The 27,358-nt window shown below is 37.9% G+C and overlaps 1 protein-coding gene and 1 pseudogene across 1 annotated transcript; both read right to left on the bottom strand.

The window, feature by feature from the left end:
- Positions 1–692: 692 nt before the first annotated feature.
- ANKMY2 (ankyrin repeat and MYND domain containing 2) lies at positions 693–27,150 on the bottom strand. Its single transcript, XM_026678028.2, has 10 exons — positions 26,959–27,150; positions 18,028–18,092; positions 16,011–16,149; positions 15,155–15,253; positions 14,475–14,635; positions 11,177–11,388; positions 10,631–10,766; positions 6,190–6,318; positions 5,212–5,332; positions 693–2,064 (listed from the first exon to the last, which is right to left on the bottom strand). The coding sequence occupies exons 1-10, from the start codon at positions 27,023–27,025 to the stop codon at positions 1,847–1,849; spliced, it is 1,347 nt and encodes a 448-aa protein (XP_026533813.1). The 5' UTR covers positions 27,026–27,150; the 3' UTR covers positions 693–1,846.
- LOC148128824 (uncharacterized) lies at positions 19,489–26,817 on the bottom strand (annotated as a pseudogene).
- Positions 27,151–27,358: the final 208 nt, after the last annotated feature.

Below are 27,358 nucleotides of genomic sequence, written 5' to 3'. Positions count from 1 at the left end.
GCTGGGAACAGTGGAATGCAAATGGCAGGGGTCTTGATGGCAAAGATGGTAGGAGATAGACAGGTGGAAAGGAGTTAAAGTGGTCCTAAATGAGCAGGCTGCCAATTACCTGAGTTTTGGTCAAATGTCTATGACGGCATTGCAATGGTTACAAATATCATTTGTTCAGCACCATTGTAACTTTGAGCAGTCACTGAATGAGTGGTTAAGTGAGGATTACCTGTAATTTATTGCACAGGTAAAAAAAATGTTATATATGAATTTATTAGAGTCACAGTTGTAATAAATGAGTAATTCTTCCCCCACCATAAAGCATGTATCTCACTGAAATCATAAGTACTGCAGCGAACAGATAAACTTTAGATAACTAGTAGTATATTTAAATTTTGTTCTTTTTAAATAAAAAGCTGTCCTATATAATTTGTACTTTCATTCCAATCACAAAGAGAGAAATTGACAACACATTGACAGTTGTGAATACTTTTAACATTAGTCTGTGCTTCTACTTTTCCTAAAGTACAATCTGAGTATTTGGGATATAACTAAATATAGTTCAAGAAACTTTGTGGAATTCAGCTCTTCCCCCTGTAAATCTGACTTCAAGGTTTTACATGCCTCTCTTATTACAGATTATACATGATAACGTATTGTTCAAAGATTTGATTATATTGTTAAAGCATCACTAATACGTAAATATAGTCGTTATTTGTTAATATTTCAGCGAACATTATGCTTAACTTGTTTTGAAAAAAGCTCTATAACTGAAAATTTAGAATTAAAGTTAATTAAACCAATATAGATTAGCAATATTAACAGAAACAGGCAAATAGCATACTAAATGAAAACTAGGAATTTTAATGTACAGGTAATCCATGACTGATGACCATAAGAGACTGTCCGTTATGGCTAGAGATCTCTTTTGTATAAATTTATTTTGTTTAAGACAAAGTTAAAATACAAAAAAAAATCCAAAAAAGACAAAGGCCTTGAAGGCCTTTACTTATTTCCACCCCAACAGACCTACACCCTCCTCACACTGCATCACTCATTGTGCATTTACATTTCAAGCTTTGGAGCTAGCATTAGGAAATGACAGGGTCCTCATTCCTGGACTGCGTGGTGCAATCCTGGAAGTGGATGCCATTTTCTGAGCAGCCACAATTCAATAGGTTGCTTTCCTAAAATGGAGGACCAGTTATGGGATTGCAGCCATAACTGATCATAAGGTCCAGGAACAGAGTGACTTATCCTCTTTTCCTAATCATATATTTGTTAAAGGTAAGGAGGTGGTTGTGGAGCCCTATGGGTGGGAAGCAGGCCCAAGGGATGCAGAGCCCAGGTGCAGGGGAGATCGACCAAGGTGTTGCTGCAGTGTCCCTGTGGTTGGTCATAAGAACAAATGACCATGGAGGTCCTGCAACAGACGTAACTTTGAAACAGGATTTTAAATAACTTTGGGGGAAGGTCCACCATAACTTCAAATAGTCACTAAGCAACCAGTAGTAAGTCGAAGACTACTTGTTTTTATATTTCAGATATCATTATGGTAATAACTTGAGTAAAGTGGCTTGAATTAAATAGAAGGCTTTTTTGGCCTGCAACATGAATCTATTTTAAACTGTTTTTAAAAAACATATCAAGGTATACAGGAACAAAAACAGATGGGTTTATGTTATTCTAATTTCAATCAGCTATTTAAGCTCTTTATTACAATCTACAATTCTATGAGTTATACTTGATATAAAAATTGATATTTGCTAAAATACAGTATGTCATTGAGCACTTAGCATATTGTGAAATCCAGTCTAGACTGTGATCCAGATGACATTCTTTTAAAAAGTACTGTTTATTCTTCAGATTCTTGAACTTTTTCACTACCAATGTTTTCTGAAGTAGTTTCCTCTTCAAGAAAGTTACAAACTGCTGGAGATGACACAGTCATTTTTATGCTGGGAATCATTTCACTTTGGTCTCCAGTACTTTTTATTTCCATGTCTTTATGAGTTTCAGGTTCAGAGGACGGTTCTTCACTTGTTAAAATAGATTCTGCAGTTTGTGCTGCTTCTAGAGTGAAAACAACCATGTGTCAAATGAAACATAGAACCATATATTTTGGTAATACAGAAAACTGACACCTCCTGCCTGAATTCCAACTAATACACAAAGTTACTTGTAATATTTCTATTAATTTGAAAATAAATTAAAAGGAGAAATTTAACCAAAATGTGATGCCATATGTGGTAATATTTTTAACAGCAGAAGTATCATGTCTGCACAAAAGAATATCTAGCTTGTTCAGTCTGAGCAGGTTGGTTAAGGGAACCACATATATGTGCTCCAGGATGGTTTCATTTTTTTACCTAATATGAATAGGCTAACTTGGTCAGACTGAAGAAGCTACTTGGATTAGTAGTAAAACATTTCAAACAAACAAAAACGTCCACTTGTCCTGACTTTTATTCCTAGATATTTTGATGGAAGAGGATCCACAAGAGGAAAAGAAGGTGCACAAGAGGAAAAGTAAGTTATGGGGGTAGGCATCACTAATCCAATATAGGTACCGGAAGGGGGAAGTGGTAAATAATAGGATGTCAGCAAGGTTCCTCTTGCCTGAGGTGCCTGTCTGGAGTGCTGAGGCAGTTCCCTTGTCCTCTGTTCTGTCCAAATGTTTGTTTTACACGGGTATGATTGGGGGTCTATCATGGAAAGATCCATGAAATCTCTTGTATATCTACTCCCAAATATTCTTCAATCTGAAGCAACTCAAAGGAGAGCCTTCTTGGCTCCATTTGACATTCTGAGTTGTGCACTGCTGGAGTCTCTGCCCTGGAGTGCTTGCAAAGGAAAGGTGTCAATGGGCAGCTTGACTTGCTGACTTCAATCACATTAACTTGGGACTCCAGCTGGCTTTTTTGGTCTTATTGGGGCAGGATCTATGGGGGGAAATTACCATATTTTTCAGACTATAAGACGCACCCCCCCCCAAATGGGTGGAAATGTCTGTGCGTCTTATAGAGAGCGAATACGGGCATTTTGGGCTCCCGAACTCTCAGTGCGTCCTATTTTTGACCTCCAAAGAAGCATTCTGTCCATCAAGAAGCATTCTGCTGGCCAAAAACAGACTCATTTTTGAGAGTGCTTCTGCATGTCAGGGAGGGCAAAAACTGGACCTGTGGAGGTCTTTGAATGCCAAAAACGGGCTTGTTTTTGGTCTGCAGAGTGTTTCTGGATGTGGGGGAATGGGATGTGCAGAGGCAAAAAGCTTTTTTTTTTCTTGTTTTCCTCCTCTAAACCTAGGTGCATCTTATGGCCCAGTGCGTCTTATATCCTAAAAATATGGTAACTGGCCTTGGCAAAATGATGATGCCTTGCGATGGTAGCTACTTCATTGTGAAGAAACGTTTTATTAAAATAAGGGGACTGCAAAGAGGTCAGGATTTGGTGAGCAGCCATGGAGCTGCCTCTCTGCCTGACTTGGCTGAGCACAGAAACACTGTCAGATGGCCACGAGTTGCCCAATAGAGCACTGAATTTCATGGAAGCCTGGACAGATACCCGAGGAGGTGGATCCCTGGTTGGAAGGCATTGCCTTATTTTAGTATCATCTCCCTAGAGAGTTCTTCTGTGTGAGGATAGAAAAGAAGAAAACAGATTTCTATCGGCAATGTTTCCTATGCCTGATGTACCCCACACCAGGGGTCCTCAACCACCGGGCCGCGGACCGGTACCGGGCCGTGGAGCACTCTCTACCGGGCCGCAAAGAAATTTTTTTTAAAAAAATGGCGGCTTTCTTCACCTTCGGTGAATGCTGCTGGGATCGGGGATCAAGGACACAAATGAAAGAAGGGGAGGGAGGAAGCAACCGAAGCCTGTCCTTCTCTCTGGGTCAGCTGTCTCAGTAGCTCTCTCGCTCCTCCACCAGCACAGGAAGAAACTGCTTCAAAGAGCGGGGGGCTTTTCCTGTCGCCGCAGCTTCCCCGAAGCGCCCGTTTCTCCCCACCCCCACCCCGTCCGCCCGCAGTGCTCCGTTCTGCCTGCCTGCCTGCCTTCGTTAATGGTTGAATCGGAACAGCTTCGCTGAGTAAAAAGCGAATAGTTATTATTCTCAGCCGAAGCTGCTCCCAAGCAACCAGAAACTAAGGCAGGCAGGCTGGCAAGCGGACACTGTGGATTGGCGCTTGTGGCGGGGAGGTGGGAGTGGGGGTGAAACGGGCGCTTCGAATAGCTGCGGCGACAGGAAAGCCCCGCTCTTTGAAGCAGTTTCTTCCTTGGATGGTGGAGCAGCCGACGAGAAACCTCCTTTCTTCTCCCCCCGCCCCCGGTCCTTGAAAAAATTTTCTGCTTGAAACCGGTCCCTGGTACAAAAAAGGTTGAGGACCACTGCCCCACACCACAAGAGAGGAGAAACTGGAGAGTACTTGATTACAAGAAACTAAAAAGGCACACGTTGTCTGTTCACCATGCACTTTTGCAATGCCAATGCTAGGGCATTGCTTCAGATGTGTATTCTCCACTGTGTGCCTACTTATTCTTTTCTTGAAATCCCTTTAGTAAAAACATTATGAATCCCAGTCATATGATCATGGGATGCAGCAAATGGCCATAAATGCAGGCTGGTTGTCAAGCACCCATCATGTGAACATGGGGGAGATCAGGTCGTAAGAATCTTTTGGTCTGCTATAATTTTTAACCATATTGACTGTAATGGTGATCATGTGACCAAGAGACACTGTGAAGGTCATAAATGATTGTATCTTGGTTATAAGTTTATTGTTCCAGTGCTGTTGAAACTGCATGATCACTAAACAAATTGATTGTAACCTGCAAACTATTTGTACCAACAAATATTTACATTTGCCAAAAATCAAATTTTCAAGTGAAAATTAAATGCCAAGAAAAAGATTTTAAGATTGAGAAAGATTAGCTCAAGCTTGCAAAAAGTTCTATCTAAAAAACTTTCATCAAAAAACTGCCACCACATAATCACAGTATAAAATACTGTCTCAGGATAATTGTTTGAATATGACAGGGAAAGGAATGAATTTTGACAAAGATAAAAATATAATAGTAGTTCACTAGTGCAAAGATTGTCATGTCCTATTATTTTGGAACACAACCAGGATCTGTTTTAGTTATTAGTTTGTTTTAAATATATTTCCCACCATAAAGGACATATTCCTAAACGCTCTTGAAATAACAAGGCATCTCAACCTTTATTTTTTTCTTTGGCTGCTTCTACTATCTGCTTCTCATAAATCTTCTTTAGCATGCTGCATGATTTCTTGTGTGTAAACCAGTGCATTTTCTGGCAAGTCTGATCACAGTAAATAACCTGAAAATCAACAAAAATGTATTACCATTTTGATTTTTTAAAATTATTTGAATTACCTAAGAACCAGAAGCATCCCTTTACAATAAAAAAAATAGGACTGAGATCTTTTAAATAAACGAACAACTGCCTTCTGTTTGCTCACACACTTGGAATTCCAATATCAAGAAGTTATTTTCTTGTTTTCAATTTAAAAGTTAAAATTAAGATTGAGATACAGTATCATAAATGTGTACAAATGGGTTGTCACTCAGTTATAAGTAATTTTATTTGGTAAATAATTACAAAGGATGGGAAAATGAAAGAACATACAAGTGATGGTAGAAAGATAATTAGAAAAAAACAGCTGAAAGAAGCAAAAATAATTGTTTGTGAGAATAGGCTCCTGCCAATTGATACATGGAAGTGAGAATTGGATATGTCAAGAAAAACAAATTTTGAATGCAAGAGGGAAGATTATAAATTGTGTGTGATAAATGAAAGAAGGCAAGAATAACCTGATGAATGATCAGTATAAAGTGTGTTAAGATTGCAGACAGATTGAATGATGTTTGAATTATAAAACATAGTGAAGAAGAAGTGAACAGGTAAAAGACTAAGTAATATAGTTGTGAAAATCTTGAAAGGAATAGAAAGTGTGAAGGAAAATCAATATGAATTAGTATATAGATATGGCAGGAACATGAATTGTTTCTAAGGATCACAAAGTACGGAGTGGTTATCTCTTTCTTTCATATGATGCATGCTGTGCATTTATGATATGTATGATGCTTATCCTAAGGGGAAAAGAGTGTTGGTTATTCATATACAGTAAGTGATGGAGGATATATTTGTTTATTAGTTTATCTGCATACCCTTACCATTTTGCATGTGGAACATCTTTTGTCTGCTCCTTTTTCCCCACATGTTGTACAAAATTCAGCATCTATAAAGCCTATTTGGCCAGTAATAGCTTGTGTAAGTACAGAAAATGCTGTGGGATCAGAGCCCTGGAAAGGAAAAGAGAGATGAAATAGCAATTTTTCTTAATAACAATTCTAAATCCAAGCCCAAAGGGAAAACCTCTATGCTCCAATTCAGGGGTGTCAAACTCACGTTGTCACGGGATGTATTGGCACTTTCCCCCCTTTGTTAAACTGGGTGTGGGCATGGCCAGCACATTATGCATCCGGCCCACAGGCGGGAGTTTAACAGCCCTGCTCTAGTTGTTTTTTTAAAAGTACCTGACAAGCATCTACCTTAACACCAGGTATCCTGAAGAGAATGAAATTTTTTAGGGCAAAATTTCTAAATACTGTTCTCAATGAAAGGAGTTTTCATTTAAGGAATCTATACAATCTAACTAGATTGAGTAATTTTACTCTTGAGAAAACATTTAAAAAGAGAATGGAAAAGAAAAATGTTATTTTTCCTGCAAATGTTCAAATGTTATTTAAAATGGCTGTCTCTTGCTTAATGGTATGCACTGATTCTCAGGCCTTTAATCCAACTTGCCAAAACAAAAGGCAGGAAAATGAAGAATTTGCCTGATGAATTTTGATTCTTGTTGGCACATCAAGCCAAAACTCCTTTCAAGTATTGTTATAAATCTATTAACGGAAGCTTTCTAAGAAAAAGTTGTTCAAAACAGCAGGCCCACTGATGAATAACCTGCATTCTACTGTCACAGTAGGTTTGCTGAACCCATATAAATTGTCTATGAATCAGCACTTTTTTCTGTGCAGTGTTTGCCAATTCCACACTGACAAACTGGAAACCAAGGGCAATCGGGTATCACCAGAATAACTATTAATTCTGCTTGTCAGAATTTCTATGTTATTTGGAAATTATCTTAAGGAAAAGGTATACAGAAGACTCATCAGCCAGTCAGTCCTAAAAGCATCCAGCTGTATGTTTCTGGCAGTGATTATTGACATGAATTGGAACATTATGTGTTATCCAGCAGAAGTCTAAGTCAGGAAACCATCTGTTGGAAGGATTGAGGGTTTGGTACCCATGCTAATTCCTGGATTATGTCACTGCTGAACCAATCAGCTAAACCAGGGATCCCCAACCTTTTCGACACCGCGGCCCGGTTCCGGCGTCAGCTGCGCGCCATGGCCAGTTCCGGCGTCAGCTGGGCGCCGCCATCTTTTTGACGAAAAATCACTTCCGGTGACGTCACCGAAGTGATTTTCGTTCAAAAATGGCGGCGCCAGCCGTGTCTGATGAGCTTTTTCAGGTAGAAATGGCTTTCTGCCGGAAAAGCTCACCAGCGCCAGCGCCGCCATCTTTTTTGTGAAAAATTGCTTTTACCAAAAAGATGGCGGCGCCCAGCAACCAGCGCCCGGTAAGGCTTGTTCCGCTGTACCGGTCCGGTCATGGACCGGCGGTTGGGGACCCTGAGCTAAACTACCACAAATTTCCAAAAGGTGTTCTCCTTCTAAACATTTTAGAACTGTATCTTTATTTGAAATTGGTTTCTTTTTGAATTGGTCTGCTAACAAGCAAGTCACTGTTCATCTTGTTTTCTATTATGTATTATTAAGAAAATATATTCTGCTGTTATTCTTTTTGTAGGGTGCTGCTGCCACTCTTTTCTAGACTGCTGTTTGTCATTGCCTTCTATCAGACTTGTAAGAATTTGTAAACCATGATTCCATATTTCCTTCCTGTGCTAATTGGAAAGGGAAGGGAAGGCAAGGACAAAGCAGCAACTAAGCTTGGAAGCACAGTTGCTGCTTCTGTATCTTTGTTGCCTCATTGTGTTCAGGTCAGTTATCCAGCTGGATTAGCTAACTTTTAACAGATGCACTGTAGCATCTGTTTAGATTGCTTCACCCACCTCCCTGCAGCCAGTGCCAGACTGGTTCATGTTTGTGCTACGTGCTAGTTGTTTTGCCTCCAAATGTTTAGCTAGGTGACACTAAAATAATCCATAATACCTGGTACCATAGGTTTTCATGACTGCTATGTGAGTCTTAGAAACTTAAAAGGTTAGCAAGAGCGAGCTAAGGCAAAAGTCATGAGGCAAAACGTGAGGAAGCATGTACTTTGAGATAATCACCCAAAGAACCAAACTTGCAGAAAGTTGCCTCCCCCCGCTTTCTCACATTATTTAGAATTTGATTACAGGTTTCCGGTCTGCAGCGCTTCAGAGCAGGCAGGAATCCGCGACTGTGCTGTGGGTTTCTGCCTGTGTTCACTGCCCGAGTGCCCGAGCCATGGTTGGGGCTAAGCCACCCCATAGAAGGTGGCGAAGACGGGGGGGTCTGGCAGGTCGAGAGATATCACGCCTCTTCCCTAGCCAGCGAAACCCCTTTTTCCAAACACAGCTGAGCGGCGGTCAGCAATGGCCGCCACATAGAAGAGCTCAGCCGGAAAAGAAAGTGCAGGAGGAGCTGTGAAGAATTGAAAGTGATCTTTGCTGACCAGGACAAGTAACAGTGAAAGTATCCTGGAATTTGAAACTTGCTAAAGAAACATTGTTTCCAGAATGTGCCAAGCGGTGAATGTAAATTAAAGGAAAAGCTTTTTTTTTTTTTTCACTCTCCTTCCGAACATGACAGCGATAGAATCTTAAAAGAAATCGGAAAACCCGCATTGGAGGTATGGATTTCTGAACATTCAAAGGAAAATTGTTGCTGTAAGTGGGAAGGAGAGGAAAAAAAATTGGAGCAGAATGTGAAAAAGGAGGAGATTGCCTAGAATTTTAAAGAGCTTTGAATATTAATACGGCTTCTAAAAAGATATATCTTAATTGGAACTCTTTGATCAAATGGCAACCCCAGAAAGAGAAATGGAAGAAAGAAAAAGTATTAAAAGAAATAGTTTATTTGGATTCTTTGGTGACTTTGGAACTTTTGGGAATTATTCTTGATTAAAAACACTTGGGTGGTTGTTTTGGAAAAAAATTTTCTCTTTACAATGGCATTGCTAGTGGATGAATTAAAAAATTGAATATCAAAAATATAAAAAGAAGAACAAGATGGAAAAGATACTTTGGGCACTCTTTTTCAATTTCTAGAAATGGCAGTATGCACTTATGAAAAATTGACTCTGCGCAGCAGGACGACTGGGACAAAGAAGAAGACATCTTTGATGAACAAATGGTTCTATTTGGGGAGGAGGAGAAAGAGGAAAAGAAAAAGGAGATTTTAAGGCTTGAAAAACAACCAAAAAGAGAAAAATGAGGTGAAAGGTGGATACAAGGTTAGAAAACAACAGAAAGGGGGAAAGCAGAAGAAGAAAAGGGAGGAGGAGAGACAAAGGGGTAAAAAGGGCAAGGAGAAGAATAAGCAAGAGAGAAAGGAGGGGATGAGAAGCCTTAATGGTGGGAAGCAAAGATTTAAAGAAACAAAACTTATTTAGAGACAATGGGTAAATTTAATTGAAAAAAGGGATTCTGTAAGGTACATAAGATTGTGTTTTTATATGTGTATCTAGAATAAAATGTTTAAGATATAAAGGAGTATTAATATGTATGATTAGTTTCTTAATGGCATTGATAGTGGTCTTATATGCTTTTTCTTTGTTATTGTTGTGTTTTTTCCTTTCTCACAAAACTCATTGTGTAATTTTAGAATGTACTAAACAGAATCCCAATATAAGTTAAGTGTTATATTAAGTATTATTAAGCTAGGGGAAAGAGTAAAAGGTGTCACTCCTATCAGTGTACAGGAGAAGTTTGTTTAAAGAGAAAAGACGAATGGATAGCTGGAAATAGAACAGACAAAGAATGATAAGTATTATGAATCAAACTGAGATGAGATAAATAAAATAAAATTAAGAAAGATAAAAGAGGGAAGAAGCTATATAGAAAATTGAAAATGGTAATAAGGTATGGAATGGTATATAAAGTGAATATGATTTTTGAATTTGTGTCTGTGCGAAGAGTTTTAACCCGGGATCAAGCAACTTTCAGAAAAGATGTTTTATGTTTTTATGTTCTATGTTTCATTTGTTTGTGTATTGTTTTTGAAAAGCAATACAATTTTAATTAGTAAGAAATATAATTTGGATAATAGAATGAAAAGGAGAAGTTGGGATAAGATATGAAGTTGAACAGATAACGTAAATATATATATTACAATTTGGAACTATTTTGTATGTTATATTGGTTTTTTCAGAAAAGATCTTTTATGTTATTATGCCTTGTTTGTTTGTATATTGTTTTGTAAAACTAATAAAATTTGTCTTTAAAAAAAAAAGAATTTGATTACAATGAAAATGGGTAAATAATGCACACTAAAAGAAATACCTTATAGATTCTAAATGTTCAGTCTGTACAGAACAACATACTGTTCATCAAGAAACACTCACAATTTCAACAGGAGCAATGTTTCTCACAAGCTGCTGCAACAAGGTAGTTTCACAGTAAGGAAATTTCCGAATAGATTCCCTGATGGTTTTCTCTTGATAAACTGGAAATCCATCTCTCTCTCTGCCTTTTAACAGGCTGAAATTAAAGGTGAATACAGCTGAAGTTACATACATTGCCCACTTTTTTTCTTACTCCCCATAATGCAAATGTTATATGTGTAGCATAAGATCACAACATAAAGAAAATCTGCAATGTAAATATTTAATGTAGGAATTTTGTGAGTGCAGTATTCTTTCACTTCAATGATAGCATTGGATTATTTTCTAAAGAATATACTATGTATAATCATGTAATTTTTCCTTCATTTGTAGCTAACATACAAAACTGAAATATAAGGCAGTTACCTTACCTCTAAAATCATGCATCCATCCCAAAGATTTAATGGTTTCATGGTTAGAATTTAACATTAAAAGTACAAGAATATGTACTTGTGCACAGATAATATATTGTATTGAAAAGAACCATCTACTGAAAAAATAACATACCTTTTGATTAATCCATCCAATTTGTCTTCTCGCTCAAGAAAAAGGATACATTTTTTGAAAATGCAGCTAATGTAATGCATTTTAATTGCAAGGACTTCATTCATTTCTTTCTGCTTCATGCACTTCTCACAGATTAGATCCAACACTTTGCAACATTTCTGCATTGCTTCAACTTCTGCCAAAAGAGGATTTTCTTTCACCAGCAACACAACCTATAGAAAATATTTATATACTAGTAAGTTTTACTTTCTAAAGACAGATCCAGTGCACAATTGGGGTTCTTCTGCACTCATGGCTCCTGCTCAAGCCTTGTGTGCCGTTCTTGGAACAGGAGACTCTACATGCAGGTTACTCATGCCCTAGTCATCTTTCATATAAATTATGTATTTGATATGGGGCTACCCTTGAAGATTATTTGGAACTTATGTTGGTGTAAAATGCAGTAGCGTGGTGCAGTTGTGTGTGAATCTACACATGTATATCTTATCTTTCTGTTCTGTGAGTTGCATTGGTTACCAATTTGCTTCTAGGTCCAATTCAAATTGCTGATGATACCCTTTAAAAACCTATTTGGCATGGGGTTGGCTTATTTGAAAGTCCCCCCTCCCCCATGCCATGTACCCACATCATCAGATCTGGCAGAAGAGATTTGTTGCAGTCTGTCCACTACAAAGTGCCACTTGATACACCCAGGAGAGCTTTTTATTTTTTACTGCTTTGTAAAAGAGTATCAGGCTGATCCCAATCTTGATGGCCTGGGGATCAGGGTGGAGCGGACCCCATAAAATGGTTATGCTGTTCATAAATTAGGGTGTTTTCCAAACGACAGTTATCTACAATATTTAATTGTTTTTATTTGTGTGTGAGATTGCTTTACATTCATGAAAGTAAGATAGGCTACTGAATACATTGAATTTTTTAAAAAAGGAAATAAAGTTAATTCTGAATTAAGTGTTTATAGCAAACATTCACAAGTGCAGTTTATCAGAACTACATGTGTATTCTCTCTCTGCCTCTATGTACATGTATTGATATGTATACATAAGTATATGTATATATACATTATATACATTATATACAATATATACAATATATATATAGACACACACACACACACACACACTCTGTGATCATATTAAGAGCAACTGCGTTCTCTTCGCTGATGATGTAAAGCTATTCAACATCACAGACAATACTGCTACCCTTCAAAAAGACCTCAACTATGTATCAGAATGGTCAAACAAATGGCAACTTCAAATCTCAACAAATAAATGCTCTGTCTTATATATTAGCAAAAAAAAAATCAGAACCAAACTCTGTCAAGGACCTTGGAGTGCTCATCTCTAATGATCTAAGTGCTAGAGCCCACTGTAACTACATAGCCAAAAAGGCATTAAGAGTTGTTAACCTAATCCTACGTAGCTTTTTCTCCGGTAATATCACACTAGTAATGAGAGCATACAAAACATTTGCTAGACCTATACTTGAATACAGCTCATCAGTCTGGAACCCGCATTACGTATCTGATATAAACACAGTTGAGAAAGTCCAGAAATATTCACAAGAAGTTTTCCACTCCTCTACTCGTTGCAGAATACCTTATGCCACAGACTTGAAATTCTAGAACTAGAAAATCTAGAACTACGCCACCTTCGGTCCGATCTAAGTATAGTATATAAAATTATACATTGCGATGTCCTGTCAATGAATACTTCAGCTTCAACCATAACAATACAATAGCACACAATAGACACAAAGGTAAACTGCACCAAACTTGATTGCAGGAAATATGATTTCAGCAATAGAGTGGTAAATGTCAGGAATATTCTACCTGACTCTGTGGTTTCCTCCCCAAACCCCAAAAACTTTAACCTTAGACTGCCTATCCCTCATTATCACACATATTAAGTATTTCAATACATTTGGGGCTGTCCTTACAGTCTACTTGGAAACTACATTCCATGTGCTTACTTGCACTTATTTTGGAAGATACAACATCAACTTTACAGACTGTAATGGTTAATAGTAAGTTTCCAAGTAGAATTTAAGATGCTATTGTTGACCAGTGAAACCCTTTAGAGTTGGATACCTTTCAGATTGTCTGTTCTAACCAGTATCAGTCTGATCAATTAGAATTGTTAGAGAGAAGCTTTATATAATTTTACACTTCTCAAAAATTTGAGATGCTAAGGCTAGATGGCATTGTTTCTTTGGCAATTCTAGTAACAATAGCACTTAGACTTATATACTGCTTCACAATGCTTTACAGTGCACTCTGCACGGTTTATGTCAGCATATTGCCCCCAACAGTTTGGATCCTCATTTTACCGACTTCGGAAGGGTGGAGGACTGAGTCAACCTTGAGCCCCATCAAGATCAAATTCCAGGCTCTGGAAATACTGCAGTTTAACCACTGTGCCGCCAGGGCTCCTTTGTATTTTGGAGATCACTCTATCCCTGTCCATGCTGATTTTCTGAAATCTTTTTAAAAATGTCCTAATCATTGTTCTAACTGGTTGGATCTTAACTTAAAGTGCATCATGTAATTCATTCTGATTGGAGCAAAGTACAAATATAATAAACAATCCTATTAAAAGAATCTTTCATCTGGTACCTGAAAGTGATGTTTTAAAAGGTAAACAGACACTTTTTGCCGAAAATAAAGCATTTCACAAGAACCACTTCATGACTAAATTAAACTTTACACTGACATGTACTTCCTTTTAATGTGATTTTGTTCAGAAGAATATGAATCTACCTAATCTAGTAACTTCCATAGGTGTTCTGACTACAACTGTAAAAATTCCAACCTAGCATGGCTATTAGTTAAGTTTTGAGAATTGTGCTTGAATTATGCCACTGAATGCTGAATTTCAACACAAAACTCCATTCATCATAAACCAGGGATGTTAAAATCTCAGTCCACAATCCAGATGCATCACGCACTGGCCACGTCCATGCCCCGTTTAGAGAAGGGGCAAAGTCTTGATATGTTATATGATGCTGCCATGACGTAAGTTTGACACCCCTGTCATAAAGTAATTCAAAAATCTGGGACACTATAAGCAGAGAAAATGTGAGTTTCAAGTGGAACATATTTTATATACATATAGTATCATGTGAAAATTAGACACTAAAGGCACTACAAGAAGGACTGGGCTATAGTAATAAAATGTTTATATATGAAATCAGCTTTAAGATACAAATTAGTTAAGTCACAGACTTCATTTCATTTGTGCAGATCCAATTAGCTGGCAACATGTTAAAAAAAACATATCCAAATAAGAGCATACTGTACCTTAACAGGATGCAAATTAGTAGTTGTAATGATCTTATGTAGAGGTCCAGTTAGCTTAATTGGAAGCTTGGGTTCTTTATCTAGTCCTTGTGGTTTTGTATAGTAATTTAGCTTTTCACGTGGAAAGAAGTTGTTGATAACTGTTACACAATCATGCTGACCTAAAGAGAGCAAATGATTTCCTTTTATGAAGTGAAAGACTATAGGATTATTAATTCTGGTGATTTGGTGATGAAATATAGTTTGCTAAAAAAAATAATACTGAGAACGACATTGAAAATAATTTTAATAATACTGGTAATTGATAAGATTCAAATCAACTCTTCTGTTCAGAAAATTCAGGACCTAAAATAGATTCATTTTTGACCTATAATTTTAAACTCATTCCCATTTTTTGAGCCAGTATTTCTTTAGTCAAATGTGCTATATCAATCCAATTTTTATATAAAAGTACCACATATTCAGACTCAAAATGGTGCATGGGTGTATTAGCTAAAAGGAAGAATGCTTTTCTTACCAAAATATTTTATACTTTTTCACAATTTAATTTGACGTATGATAGAAATTAAGCTCTGTTCAACGGAAAACAGAAAAGGTATCTTAAATATTTAGACAAGCAGAAGATTATAAATCTAATAAATAGATAAAAATAGGTAAGACAAGACATCCTTTGTCTTTACCCACAAAAGCAGCCATCTGAGCTGCAGTTCTCCCCACAGAATTAACGACATCAATCTCTGCTCCAGCCTCTAACACCATCCGGGTTATTTCTTTGTTACCTAAATGAAGAAACTTTATTTAGACTTTTTAAAGATGTTTTCACAAACTATAAATAATATAGGTTTCCCTCGGATAGCTATTAAAGCTAACCCTTTTGCTAACAAAGAAGAAATCAAACACTTGGTTTTCTAACAATCAATTACACAGGTTCAAATTCTTTTCTCTTCTTTACTGTACTTTCAATTGGAAGCATCTGTGGTCACAGAACATAGCCATTTTTCTTTTCAAATATGAAACGTATCAAGAAACTATCTTCAATTCTAGCTCTTTAAATCTTAAATTGTCTGCTATTTACCCTTCCATCCACCATTATTCTGATCAATTGATACCAATGACTTGATTTTGCATGTTCTCCAATTAGGAGAAGAAAAAAGAACATTGCACCAAACATCATCCTAATATACGGATGAGAAAGTAGTCAGTTCTGTGGACATGATTAAGATCCATCACTCTATTTATGTTAAATCAAGCTACAATATCTTATACCAAACTAAAATTCCCAATCCCGTTGATTTCCTCAAATTCTGTTATCATCTGCTTTTTTCTATCAGAACTCAAAAATAAAAATAAAATATATAACTTTAAAAATATATGCATTCTTATGCCATCAGATTGAATAGAAGATGACCATTTTTACACATTTAATAGAAAGCAAAATCTTCCTAACACTTTTGTAGTCCCTCAGAAAAGAACAGGGTTTTTTTCTTTGTGTAAATAAGAAACTATACTTAACAGAAAAAGGAAAATACTATTTACCTGAGAGTCCAGCAAACATTAAGGCAGTATATCCATATTCATGATTGTTGCAGCTTACATCAGCTCCATGTTGCATCAATAGTCTGCATATATCAGTTTTACCTTTATATGCTGCATGCATTAGAGGGGTCATTCCATGCTAATGAGAGAAGGTATAAATGCAAGTTCCATTTGTTTTCTAGTTAATAATACTATAGCAAAACTCGTGTTTGCCAGATGGACTGGCAAAGAAGTGTTAATTGTTAGAATCGTAAAGCTAAAAATGTGGGGATGCCCTAAGACCCATTAAAAATGCAGGTGAATGGTATAACAATATAATATTTATTTTGTTATACACTATAACTTAACAAAAATATTTTAATTCCATAGCCTTAATATAACCAACTTGTTAAAAATGTTTTTCCTTTATTTTTAAATTCATGATTGCTATTTTTATTCGCTTTTAGAAATTTTCTGTTCATTATATTGTAGATATTTTATATAACAGTGTTTGTTTTTTGACCATTTGGTTTAACATGCTGTTTCATTATTTTGAATTTTATTGCAAATCTCTTTGAGATTTTTTAATGGGAAGCACTAGTATGAATACATAATTATAGGCTTAAGAGTTCTGACAAAGTCCCATCATGTTTAACTATGGGTGGTAATACTTTTTTCAAACTTCAGTGAAATGTGTACCTAAAATTAGATCCAAAATTGAATCAGAAGGCAGATGTGGTCTACTAAAATGACTTGCCTTTAGTAGAACATGGCCTCTAGATGGATTAAATCAAATTCTCTGGACCCTGATGAGCACAGAAGCATTAAATATGTAGAAACATGATAATTTCATTTTCAAGTCATCTGAAAATATGAATTGAAAATAAATATACTTAGCTTTATTTCAGTATACATATTTGGAATTAAAGCCAGGTTGCAGAGCCATTTGGACTTTATAGCTTGCAAAGATAGAAGCTTTAAAATGATTGCAGAAGATGATTAACATTAACAAAGAAAGAATAAGGAATGCATTTAAAATAATGAATGCATTTAGTAGTTATGTTGTAATCTTTTTATGGCTAAAATTCAGAGGCTTATTTTGAATAAAAATGTATAGGATTACATTCGAAATATATGATTTATTTCCAACAAAATATCTATAACTCTTCACGCATTTCCACCTCACCTAACTACCGTATTTGCCGGCGTATAAGACGACTTTTTTGCCCTGAAAAAGATGCCTCCAATTGGGGGTCGCCTTATACGCCGGGTCGTCTTATACGCCGGCAAATAGTAATTGGGAAGCACTGCGGCTGCCCGCGGCTGAGGCACTTTTGCGCACCGTGGAAACGAATCCGTGAAGCCGAAGGAGCAGCCAGCCTTCTCCCAGCTCCCAAGAAAACGAGGCTCGCACCGCCCGAGCTCCGCTGAGGTATCCGGCTGGGGCTGTCAGGAGTTGTTACCGCTGGCGCGGCTCCGCGGCTCCAGTCCCGCGTTGCTCGGGAAGGAAAGGCAAAAGCCGCGTTCTTCCTTTTTGCCTTTCCCTTCCCGAGGCAACGCGGGACTGGAGCAGCGGAGCCGCGCCAGCGGTAACAACTCCTGACAGCCCCAGCCGGATACTTCAGCGGAGCCCGGGCGGTGCGAGCCTCGTTTCCTTGGGAGCTGGGAGAAGGCTGGCTGCTCCTTTCGGCTTCATGGGATTCGTTTCCACGGTAGACAAAAGTGCCTCAAAAAAAAAAAAAGTGCAAAAGTGGAAGGCGTGCGGAAGAGGGGAAGCAGTATATAACAAACTATATTTTGAGTGGAAATGTTGGGGGTCGTCTTATACGCCGGGTCGTCTTATACGCCGGCATATACGGTACTTTACTATCATTTGTATTTCTTAATGCTATTACTCATCTTAAAGTAATCATAAATGCAGTTCAGAGATTGCTACTTTCTGGATCTTAAATTTGTGGTAGAAATTCTTCCTAGGTTTTGTTAAGCCAAATAAAACCTATCAGTTTCAGATCAAAAATGCAATTCTGCCAAATGTTACCTCATCTAAACAATTCACACGGACGGTCTTGCTGCCAAGAAGTCTTGAAGCTTCTTCGGTGTTTCCTAAAGGGAAAAATAGTTTATAAAAAAGAATAGTTAAAAATGTGTATTATATTTGAATCCTGCATCTTGTTCCAAATAGTTTAATGTATTTATATTGTTCCAAGTCCCCATAAGTCTTATAAAGTATCTACATTCACAGTTCATAACCGAGCCTTGAGTTTTTTCCAGTTCTATTTCAATATTCTAATCATTATGCTACATTGTTACAGTTTAATAAAACATCTTTAAGATTATAAAGTTACTGTACCTTATTATACAAGTATGTTATTATTAAGAAATAATAAACTACAAAATCATTTTGGCAAACAATTTTTTCAAGGTTTTTAGTCTTAGATCTTTCATCCAATTTTTAACATAGATTGAGATCACAATGATAAAATTCAGATGGCCATCACTTGCATCATCTTAATGTTAGAAGAATATGGTTGGCCAAGGACCAACTTTTGGGGAATTTGGCCTTTCTCTAACTTTAGTTCGTATTAGTGAGAAGTGGTTTTTTGTGCTTCAGATTTGTTTAACTTCAGTATTCAATTAGAGATATGGCAGGAGCTAATCATGCTACCTAATGTCAGGGAATGTTATGGGTGAAGATTTCAATATTTCAAGTGGAATGTTTTCATTTGAGTGCATAATTATCATAAGACTACTTATGCTCCATTGTTGAATCTTCAGTCTAAACCGATGGACGATACACCATTTTGATCTCTAAACTGACAATGAATTAACAACAATGAATTTAGAAGATTCAAAATATGAATTTAAACCTTAACAGCATTAAGGAAAATACAGTCCAATGTATTTGGAGGAAACTGATTAGAAAGACAGAAGTAGACATACCATATTCTACAAAGCAGCTACCTGTTCAGCTTAATGCAATTTTGAGTATGCAGTTAGCAAGCACATTGTTTGACTCTCATCATGTGAATGAACTGAAGGTAGCATAAACTGGCTGTCATATATTAATTATAAAAACAGAATATATTATTATAAAAAAATAGAAGGAACACAATCTGTCGCCACCAGTCCATTTGTTAATTACAAGTGAGAATGATAAAGAGGGAATTTAAGCTTTTAAATCCTTTATCTGCTAGTATCTTTTTTGTAGTAGATTGTAGTGACATTAACAAGATAACCAGACTACTCAACTGGAGTTATGGGATGTGAGATGTGAATGCTGATTGGTGGGGAAGGGAAAGGTGGGACACAGAAAGTCACTCTTATGGAAAGCAGTCTTCATTTTTTATACCAATCTGGTTCTGCCCAGTCAAAGAATTTGGGCAGACCTTCAGTGGTATGAGTTTCTGCCACTAGATAGATCAGCTTGGAATAAATCTGATAAATCTATAAATCTGATAACTCTATAAATCTGATCTCATAACTGGCTGACCAACCACACTCAACATGTAGTCCTCAATGGAACTGCATCTACATGGAGGGAAGTATGCAGTAGAGTACCCCAAGGCTCCAGTACTCTTCAACATCTTCATCAATGACTTGGACAACGGGATAGATGGGAAACTCATCAAATTTGCAGATTACACCAAGCTGGTAAGAATAGCCAACACTGCAGAAGATCAGCTTAAGATATAGATGGACCTTGAGAGACTTGAATATTGGGTGCTATCTAACAAAATGAAATTCAGTGTTGAAAAAAGTAAGCTTCTACATTTAGGCAAGAAAAATCAAATGCACAGGTACCGTGTATTTGGTGCCTTGCTCAATAGTAATAACTGTGAGAAATCTCGGAGTCCTAGTGGACAACCATTTAAATATGAGCCAGCAGTGTGCAGCAGCTGCCAAAAGAGCCAATGCAATCCTGGGCTGCATAAACAGAGAGATAGAAACAAGATCACGTGAAGTGTTAATACCACTTTATAATGCCTTGGTAAGGCCACACTTGGAATACTGCATCCAATTTTGGTCACCATGATGTAAAAAAGATGTTGAGAGACTCTAGAAAGAGTGCAGAGAAGAGCAACAAAGATGATTAGGGAACTGGAGGATAAAACATATGAAGAACAGTTGGACTTCCGGTTTGTCGGCTTCGCGAGCGGCAGGGATTTGCGACTCTGAGCGATCCCTGCCGCGCTAGCCGCTTTGGTGCTCCGATCCGGACGGGTCCGAGCTAGGCTACCCTGCAGGGGTAGCTGAAGATAGGGGATCCGGAGAGGGGTTTGGGGTGTTGCAGACCCCCTCCCGGCCGGCAGAACCCCTTTTCCCAAGACAGTGCAGCGGCAGTCCGCAATGGCCGCCACAAAGAAGCCGGCAGCTGGGCAAGTATGCGCAGGAGGAAGAGGAGAAAGCTTTTGAGAGTGAAAGTTTTCTTGGTTGATCCAGGACTCTAAGATACATTTAATATAATTCCTGGAAATGATGGCTTTTTGGATGATTCTTTCCACAAGAGAAAATAAGCGGCAATTTTGAGGTGCTGAAAGGAAAGTTTATTCTCCCTCCCGACGGAATTAATAAGTGGATATTGAGAAACCTGTTTTTTTCAGGTAAAACTAGCTTTATGGGATAAGTCGGAAGGGAGAGGACAAAAATATATTCATCTGGTTTGATTTTGTTGGAGGAGATGCCTTAAGGATTTGAAGACAGAAATATAACTCCAATAAGGCTTCAAAATACAGATTTGGACTTTCTTTTTCTTTTGTCTGATACTACCCTGGAAGAGAAAGGGAGAATTTTGTCTTGGCTTGGATTGATTGAGGATTGTGGATTTTGGGATTGTTTTACTTTTTTTGAAATATCTTGGTTGGTGTAAGAAGAAAGAGGGAAAAAGAAAAGAAAAGATCTATAATGGCTTTTTCTTTTGAGGAACTGAGGGAAGAATATGAGCAAACAAAAGCAGCCGGTAAAGATGGTATGGAAAAAGCCTTCCTATTTTTAGAAATGGCGCTGGTTAAATATCAACAAACAATACAACAGATGGAGGCAGAAGAACAAGAAGAAGAAGAAGACGAAGACGCCATCTTTAATGAATTCCAAAATTTAACTAAGAAAGAAGGAAGAAAGCGAGGAAAATGAAGGACTTAAGATCTAAAAAACATTTAAGAAAGAGAAAAATAAGATGCAAAATAAATATAATGATAGTAAACAAAAGAAAAAGGGAACACAACAGAGAAGGGATGCCAGCAAGGCAGAGGCTAGAAGAAGGGGGTAGGAAGATTTGGTGGGGAAGAAAGAAAGGGAAAGGCGGAGAAAAGCCACAAAGTTTTGAAATTAGATGGGAAAAGAGGAATTTTTTTAGGGACAAAGGGTAAAGTACAATTTCCTTAAAAAGATTTTGCAAGGTACATAAGATGGTATTGTAACATCTGTATTAGAAATAGAAAATTAGAATGGCTTAAGAGTTAATAAGAAATTAAAATGTTGAAATGTTTAATAATGATTTATTTTAAAATGTAATAAAATATTAAAGGGAAAGGCAATGGGAATGTTATAAGATTTAATATTTAGATTTATTACTTAACTATGTATTTAATCATTTTGGATTTATTACTCTGTTTTTATTGTTATTAAAAGAAAAAAATTAGTAGATAGAATGTACCAAGCAGAATCAGATTGGGTATTAGGTGTTATTTTAAATGTTAATCTAATTAATTTAGGGGGAGGATAGAAAGGCATCATACTCTGATTAGTGATTTCAGGAGAAATTCTTTTTTTTTTTTTATTATAAGGAATGAGATAGAGGGATAATAAAGAATGGGCAAAAGATACAAATATAATGATTTAAATTAAGATGGATTAAATAAGATAGAATTATGAAGAGTGAAATGTGTGGAGAAGTTTATATAGAAGATATAGAATGGTAAACAAAATAGGTAATGATATGTAAGATGAGCATGAATATAATTGAAGCCCATATAAAGAGAGGTACCTGGGGCCAAGTTACTTTCCTAAAAGATTTTTATATGTTTGTTTGTTGTGTGTTTATGTTTTTGAGAGTATTAATAAAACCTTGTAGAAATACAGAATGAGAATAATGGTAATCAAGTCAGAAAGAAATAGATGAAATAATAATAGTGAAATTGAATAAGAGTAAAGAGAAGTAAAGAGAAATTGGATAAGAGGTATTTTTATGCTCATATGGAAATGGCTTAAAATAGAATTGTATTGTATAAAATAAGGTTTTATCTGACTTGTAAAATTTATAATAGAAAAAGGTTCAAATATGTAATGGTTGATGATGATTTGTTTGTCTTTGAAATTAATAAAATTTGCTTAAAAAAAAACATATGAAGAACAGTTGCAGGAACTGGGTATGTCTAGTTGAATGAAAAGAAGGACTTGGGGAGACATGATATCAGTGTTCCAATATCTCAGGGGCTGCCACAAAGAAGAGGGAGTCAAGCTATTCTCCAAAGCACCTGAGGGCAGGACAAGAAGCAATGGGTAGAAACTAATCAAAGGAGAGAAGCAGCCTTAGAACTAAGGAGAAATTTCCTGACAATTAGAGCAATTAATCAGTGGAACAACTTGCCTCCAGAAGATGTGAATGCTCCAACACTGGAAGTTTTAAAAAGATGTTGGATAACAATTTGTCTGAAGTAGTGTAGGGTTTCCTGCCTAAGCAGGGGGTTGGACTAGAAGACCTCCAAGGTCCCTTGCAACTGTTTATTCTATTCTATTCTATTCTATTCTATTCTATTCTAATTCTAATTCTTATTCTTATTCTTATTCTAAAGCTTGTTTCATCCAGGGCTGAATAACAGGTAAGAAGGATAAGAACAGGTAAGAAGGATAGCCTGGAATGTATCATTGAAACCTGGATAGGTGTTGGAAGCTGGATAGTAAAAGTGGCCTTTAGGTTTAAAATGGGATTGCTACTTTTGTACCAACCTCACTCCCTCGTGGTTTCACAGTCTCAGCTGCTTGATGTTTTGGCCAAACTGCTAATGGACTTTTCAGATTTATGCTACTGGCGGGGCTTCAATCTGTTTTCCCTGGATGAAGAGTTGCATGTAGTTCAAGAATTCATAGCCCTGATCAGAATATTGAAGGGCCAAGTTACATAGCAAAAGTCACATGTTACAACATATCTGGATATTTGACTCAAAATAGTGGCATCTGGAGGTAGATGATATTATCATCAATCATTTGTCATAGACAGATCACTTTTTAACAGCCTTAGAATTATTTGCAATTATTCCCATTGCAGAAAGGAAAGATCAATTTGACTGATCTACTCCAGACATATGATGGATTTCAATGAATTTCAGAGGGAATTTGGGATGTTCCTGAAATCTGTTGTCTGGTTTGACTAAGGTTTTACCCATACTTGGAATAGAGGAATGCCAGGAGATGAAATAGCAAGAGACCCTTAGAAGCCACAAGGAGCTAATGCTACTAAGCATGGTTAAAGGTAATTTACTGTTGCTCATAGGAGTGGCAAAACTATTTTTCTGTTCTTATTATACCTGCAAATAGGAAGCCAGCAGCCCTATTAAGGTATCTGACTCCCTCCTAGATAAAAATGGACAGTGGAACATATGTAATTATTATTTAAGGTTATCTTATGGATATAACTGCTTGGATCCTCTCAAAATACTATGGAGTTAACTGAGACATATCTGGCTTAATTTTCTGAAAATTGTTTAAATCTTTTGGTCTTCAAGAATTGGAGAATCCTGGAAGCTGCGTATGTGCCTACTTTTGTATTATACCTATATTTCTCCTAGTACAGTGGTCCCCAACCTTTTTTGTACCAGGGACCAGTTTCAAGCACAAACACTTTTTCAAGGACGGGGGGGAGGGAGGGGGGAAGTCCGAGTTTGGTGGTTTGCTTGCAGGCGTTTCATTACCTGACTAGGTAACATCTGATGTTGTTACCTAGTGGTGCAATAAACGTCTGCCAGCAAACCACCAAGTTCAGGCGCCTCGGCCCTGCCTCCCTCAGCCCCATCCCTCAGGTGTCTCCCTCCCTCCCTCAGGTGTCTGCCTCGTTCCTCTCTCAGTCGCTCTCTCGCTGCTCCACCAGCCCAGGAAGAAACTGCTTCAAAGAAGCCGGGGTGGTGGTGGCTTTCCTGTCGCCGCAGCTCCTCCGGCGCCCGTTTACCCCCACCCGCCCGCCGCGCGCCAATCCACAGTGCTCCGTTCTGCCTGCCTGCCTGCCTTCTTCATTTCGGAGCAGCTTCGGCTGATAAAAAGAGGCGAATAGTTATTATTCTCAGCCGAAGCTGCTCCCAAACAACCACAGGCAGGCAGGCAGAACGGGGCACTGAATTGAAGCGCGCGCGGGAGGGCGGGGTGGGGGTGATCGGGCGCTTCGGAGGCGCTGCGGCGACAGGAAAAGCCACCACCACCCCTGGCTTCTTTGAAGCAGTTTCTTCCTGGGCTGGTGGAGCAGCGAGAGAGCGACTGGGAGAGGAACGAGGCGGGAGGAAACCGAAGCCGCTGAGCTAGAGAGCAGGACAGGCTTCGGTTGCTTCCTCCCTCCCCTTCTCTCATTTGTGTCCTTGATCCCCGATCCCAGCAGCATTCACCGAAGGCAAAGAAAGCCGCCATATTTTTTCTTTGTGGCCCGGTAGAGAGTGCTCCACGGACCGGTACCGGTCCGGTGGTTGAGGACCCCTGTCCTAGTAGATCAAGACTTTCTGGGAGACCATGAGATTGGATCTAGGCAATGGTAATCCCACTGGCTTTTAAAGAGGCAGTGGTTCACCACCCAACTTAAGAAATATGTTGGATCTGATGGTGTGTCAGAATTTTTGTTCTATCTCTAAATTTTCTCTTTTTTAGGGAAGGTACTTGCCTATCTCACAAAAAATGATTGGGCAGTAAAATCAATAATCTGTCACTTAAAGTTCATCTTAAGCAAAGATGGACGGCCTATAAATTGTGTGTGTGTGTGTGTGTGTGTGTGTGTGTGTGTGTGTGTGTATATATATATATATATATATATATATATATATATATATATATATATATATATATATATATATATATATAAAACAAACAAATTAAAACAGTTAAAACAGATATATTGTTATAAATAAATGCAAAATAAAAACTATGGGACAACACATTAACATCCTATATAGAGGGTAATTGTCCTGTGTGTTCCTAAAATCTGCTGGAGAAAAATGGTTTTCAGAGATGTCTAAAATGCCAATAGAGTCAGGACTAATCTCGCCTCAGGGGGAATAATGTTCCAAAGGGTAGGTACCATGAAAGAAAAGGCCCAATTCCTGTGACCTATCAGATGAAACTCTTTACCAGATGGGACTACAGCATACTTGTCTTTCCAAGAGGCTGGTTGCAGCTGGCATGGCGGAGAAATTTACATCTAGCTACAGTTCCCAGAATTCCTCATGTCTCAACTCTTTCTCTGCTCATATATAATACCTACATGAAGTTGTTAGGCAGTATCATTTGTCAGTATGGGGCTTAAGTATTATGTATGTGTTGCTATTACTCAGATATACAATTCTAACTTTGGTAAACCCAAACTTATTTCTATGCTGTTCTGAAGGCTGTGAGCAGCTAGATGGAAAAGAATAGGCTTTGACCTAGAATGATTGAATGGTTCTAATTTTTAAGACAACCCTCCATGTCAGGAATTTTTCATGTAAGGATGTATTGGCACTTCCCGACATAGATATTGCTTGCATCTTTGAAGTTCTGCTGGACTCTCTCAGACTTGCTCAAAAAGCAGGTGGCAGCTGTGACTAGGAGCATCTTTGCACAAATCTTGTGTGCTCACCATGTTTATACTTGGATAGGGAAACTTTGATCACAGTCATCCATTTCTGGTTCACTTTCTCTTTGGACTATTGCAAGAGACTCTCCTTGATGGTGACTCAGAATCTACAACTGCTCCATAACATATAGTTATGGTGCACCATGGTATGCTCATGTAACACCATCACTTTAGTAAATGAGCTGGCTCCTAAAGGATTTTGAGTGTAATTCCAATGGCTAATTATTAAGTAACCCAACGGGTTGAGTTACTTATAGGATGGCCTATCACCAATTATTTCTGCCCACCCCACAAAGTTTGACAAAGTAGACATGTTCCAGATCCCTTCTATGAAATTATTAAATGAAATGGGATCCAGAAAGTGTACCTTCTCTTTTACAACTCCTGCACTGTGGAAAAGCACTATCCACAAATGTAGATGGCTCTGATGGCTTTTTGTAAAATGAAAAATCTGATATTTTTTTCCCCATGGACAGTTCTGGAATGATTAAAAGGGACTGGCCTTGAATGTTTTGTTTATTTCTTTTTGTTATTAACCCAATACTAACCCAATTTAATAATTTAAAGTATTAAGATCTCTTTATTAATCAGATTTGCCACAACTTTGGGCAAAAAGGTTTTTGTTTTGCATTGACCACAGCAGAAGTTCAGCTTTCTTCTCCATAAATTACAGCAAAATATTCCCTGAAAGCAAGCACTGGCTAGCATGATTAGTAAATTTTTAGGAAAATTAAAATAAAAATGGACTTTCCTGTAATGAGTAGTTAAATGTCCTATAACACCAGGAAGACCATACAGGTCATACATGACCACCAGGCCTAGATTTAATGGCACCTGAATAGCGACTAAGCACTGCTCAAGTTCAATACACAAGACAAATCTGAACTAGCAACCTCTCCATTGATCTGCTACATTATTCTCCTTATCTCGTATTTGAACAAGCTGCACCTTGTGAAATCCTACGCTGGCGATCGGAAAACTACCCGCTTTAAAAGCCACCGGGCCTAACCATGAGGTTTGCATATCGATTCTCTGCAGCCACCAAAAATAGCTGCCTCCAGCCATTCCAATTGCAAGAAATAAAAACCTTCGCCGTCTGGGCCTGAACAAGGAAGCAACCCAGCGAATGCAAACTGAGATAGTAGAGCGTTGCAAACCACTCACCGCTGCTAATGACTTCAAGCAATGCTTTCTCCTCCTCGTTCAAGTCACCTCTCTTTGGAAGCGCCATCGCCTATTTTATGTATATTCTTCCTTTTTTTTAATTCCCTCCTTGCCAACAGTCATAAAATGGAGCGTGTCCACACTAGAAACCGCGGCCGATCAACAGTGGCGACTCCGAAGCTTCCTCTGAGCGCTTTACCGGAGCCTTTCCGTGCGCGCTCCGATCTCATGGCCCATACCATCTTGTCACTGGGGAGAGGGGAAGTCTAAAGGCAGGCTGACATGTAGAGGGTAATGCATCTCTTTACGGGACCTGAGCTGTTTGGTCGGCCACGCATAAGTGTACGAGGAACAAAGTAAAAGTAGCGATTAAGAATATGCTAAACTTCCTGAATATGAT

Source organism: Notechis scutatus, chromosome Z, assembly GCF_049901735.1.
Source record: "Notechis scutatus isolate UNSWTSFEM ecotype Mainland chromosome Z, rNotScu1.2, whole genome shotgun sequence".
Taxonomy (NCBI): Eukaryota; Metazoa; Chordata; class Lepidosauria; order Squamata; family Elapidae; genus Notechis; species Notechis scutatus.
This window is presented reverse-complemented; position numbering and strand designations above follow the sequence as displayed.

Bases quoted from the DNA above. Each gene is read 5' to 3' on its own strand.
- ANKMY2 (XM_026678028.2), bottom strand. From the start codon at position 27,025: ATGGCGCTTCCAAAGAGAGGTGACTTGAACGAGGAGGAGAAAGCATTG. The intron at 16,150-18,027 runs GTAACATTTGGC...TTCTCTCATTAG, and splicing joins GTGTGAATTGTTTAGATGAG to CATGGAATGACCCCTCTAAT. The intron at 14,636-15,154 runs GTAAAGACAAAG...TGCTCTCTTTAG, and splicing joins TCAGATGGCTGCTTTTGTGG to GTCAGCATGATTGTGTAACA.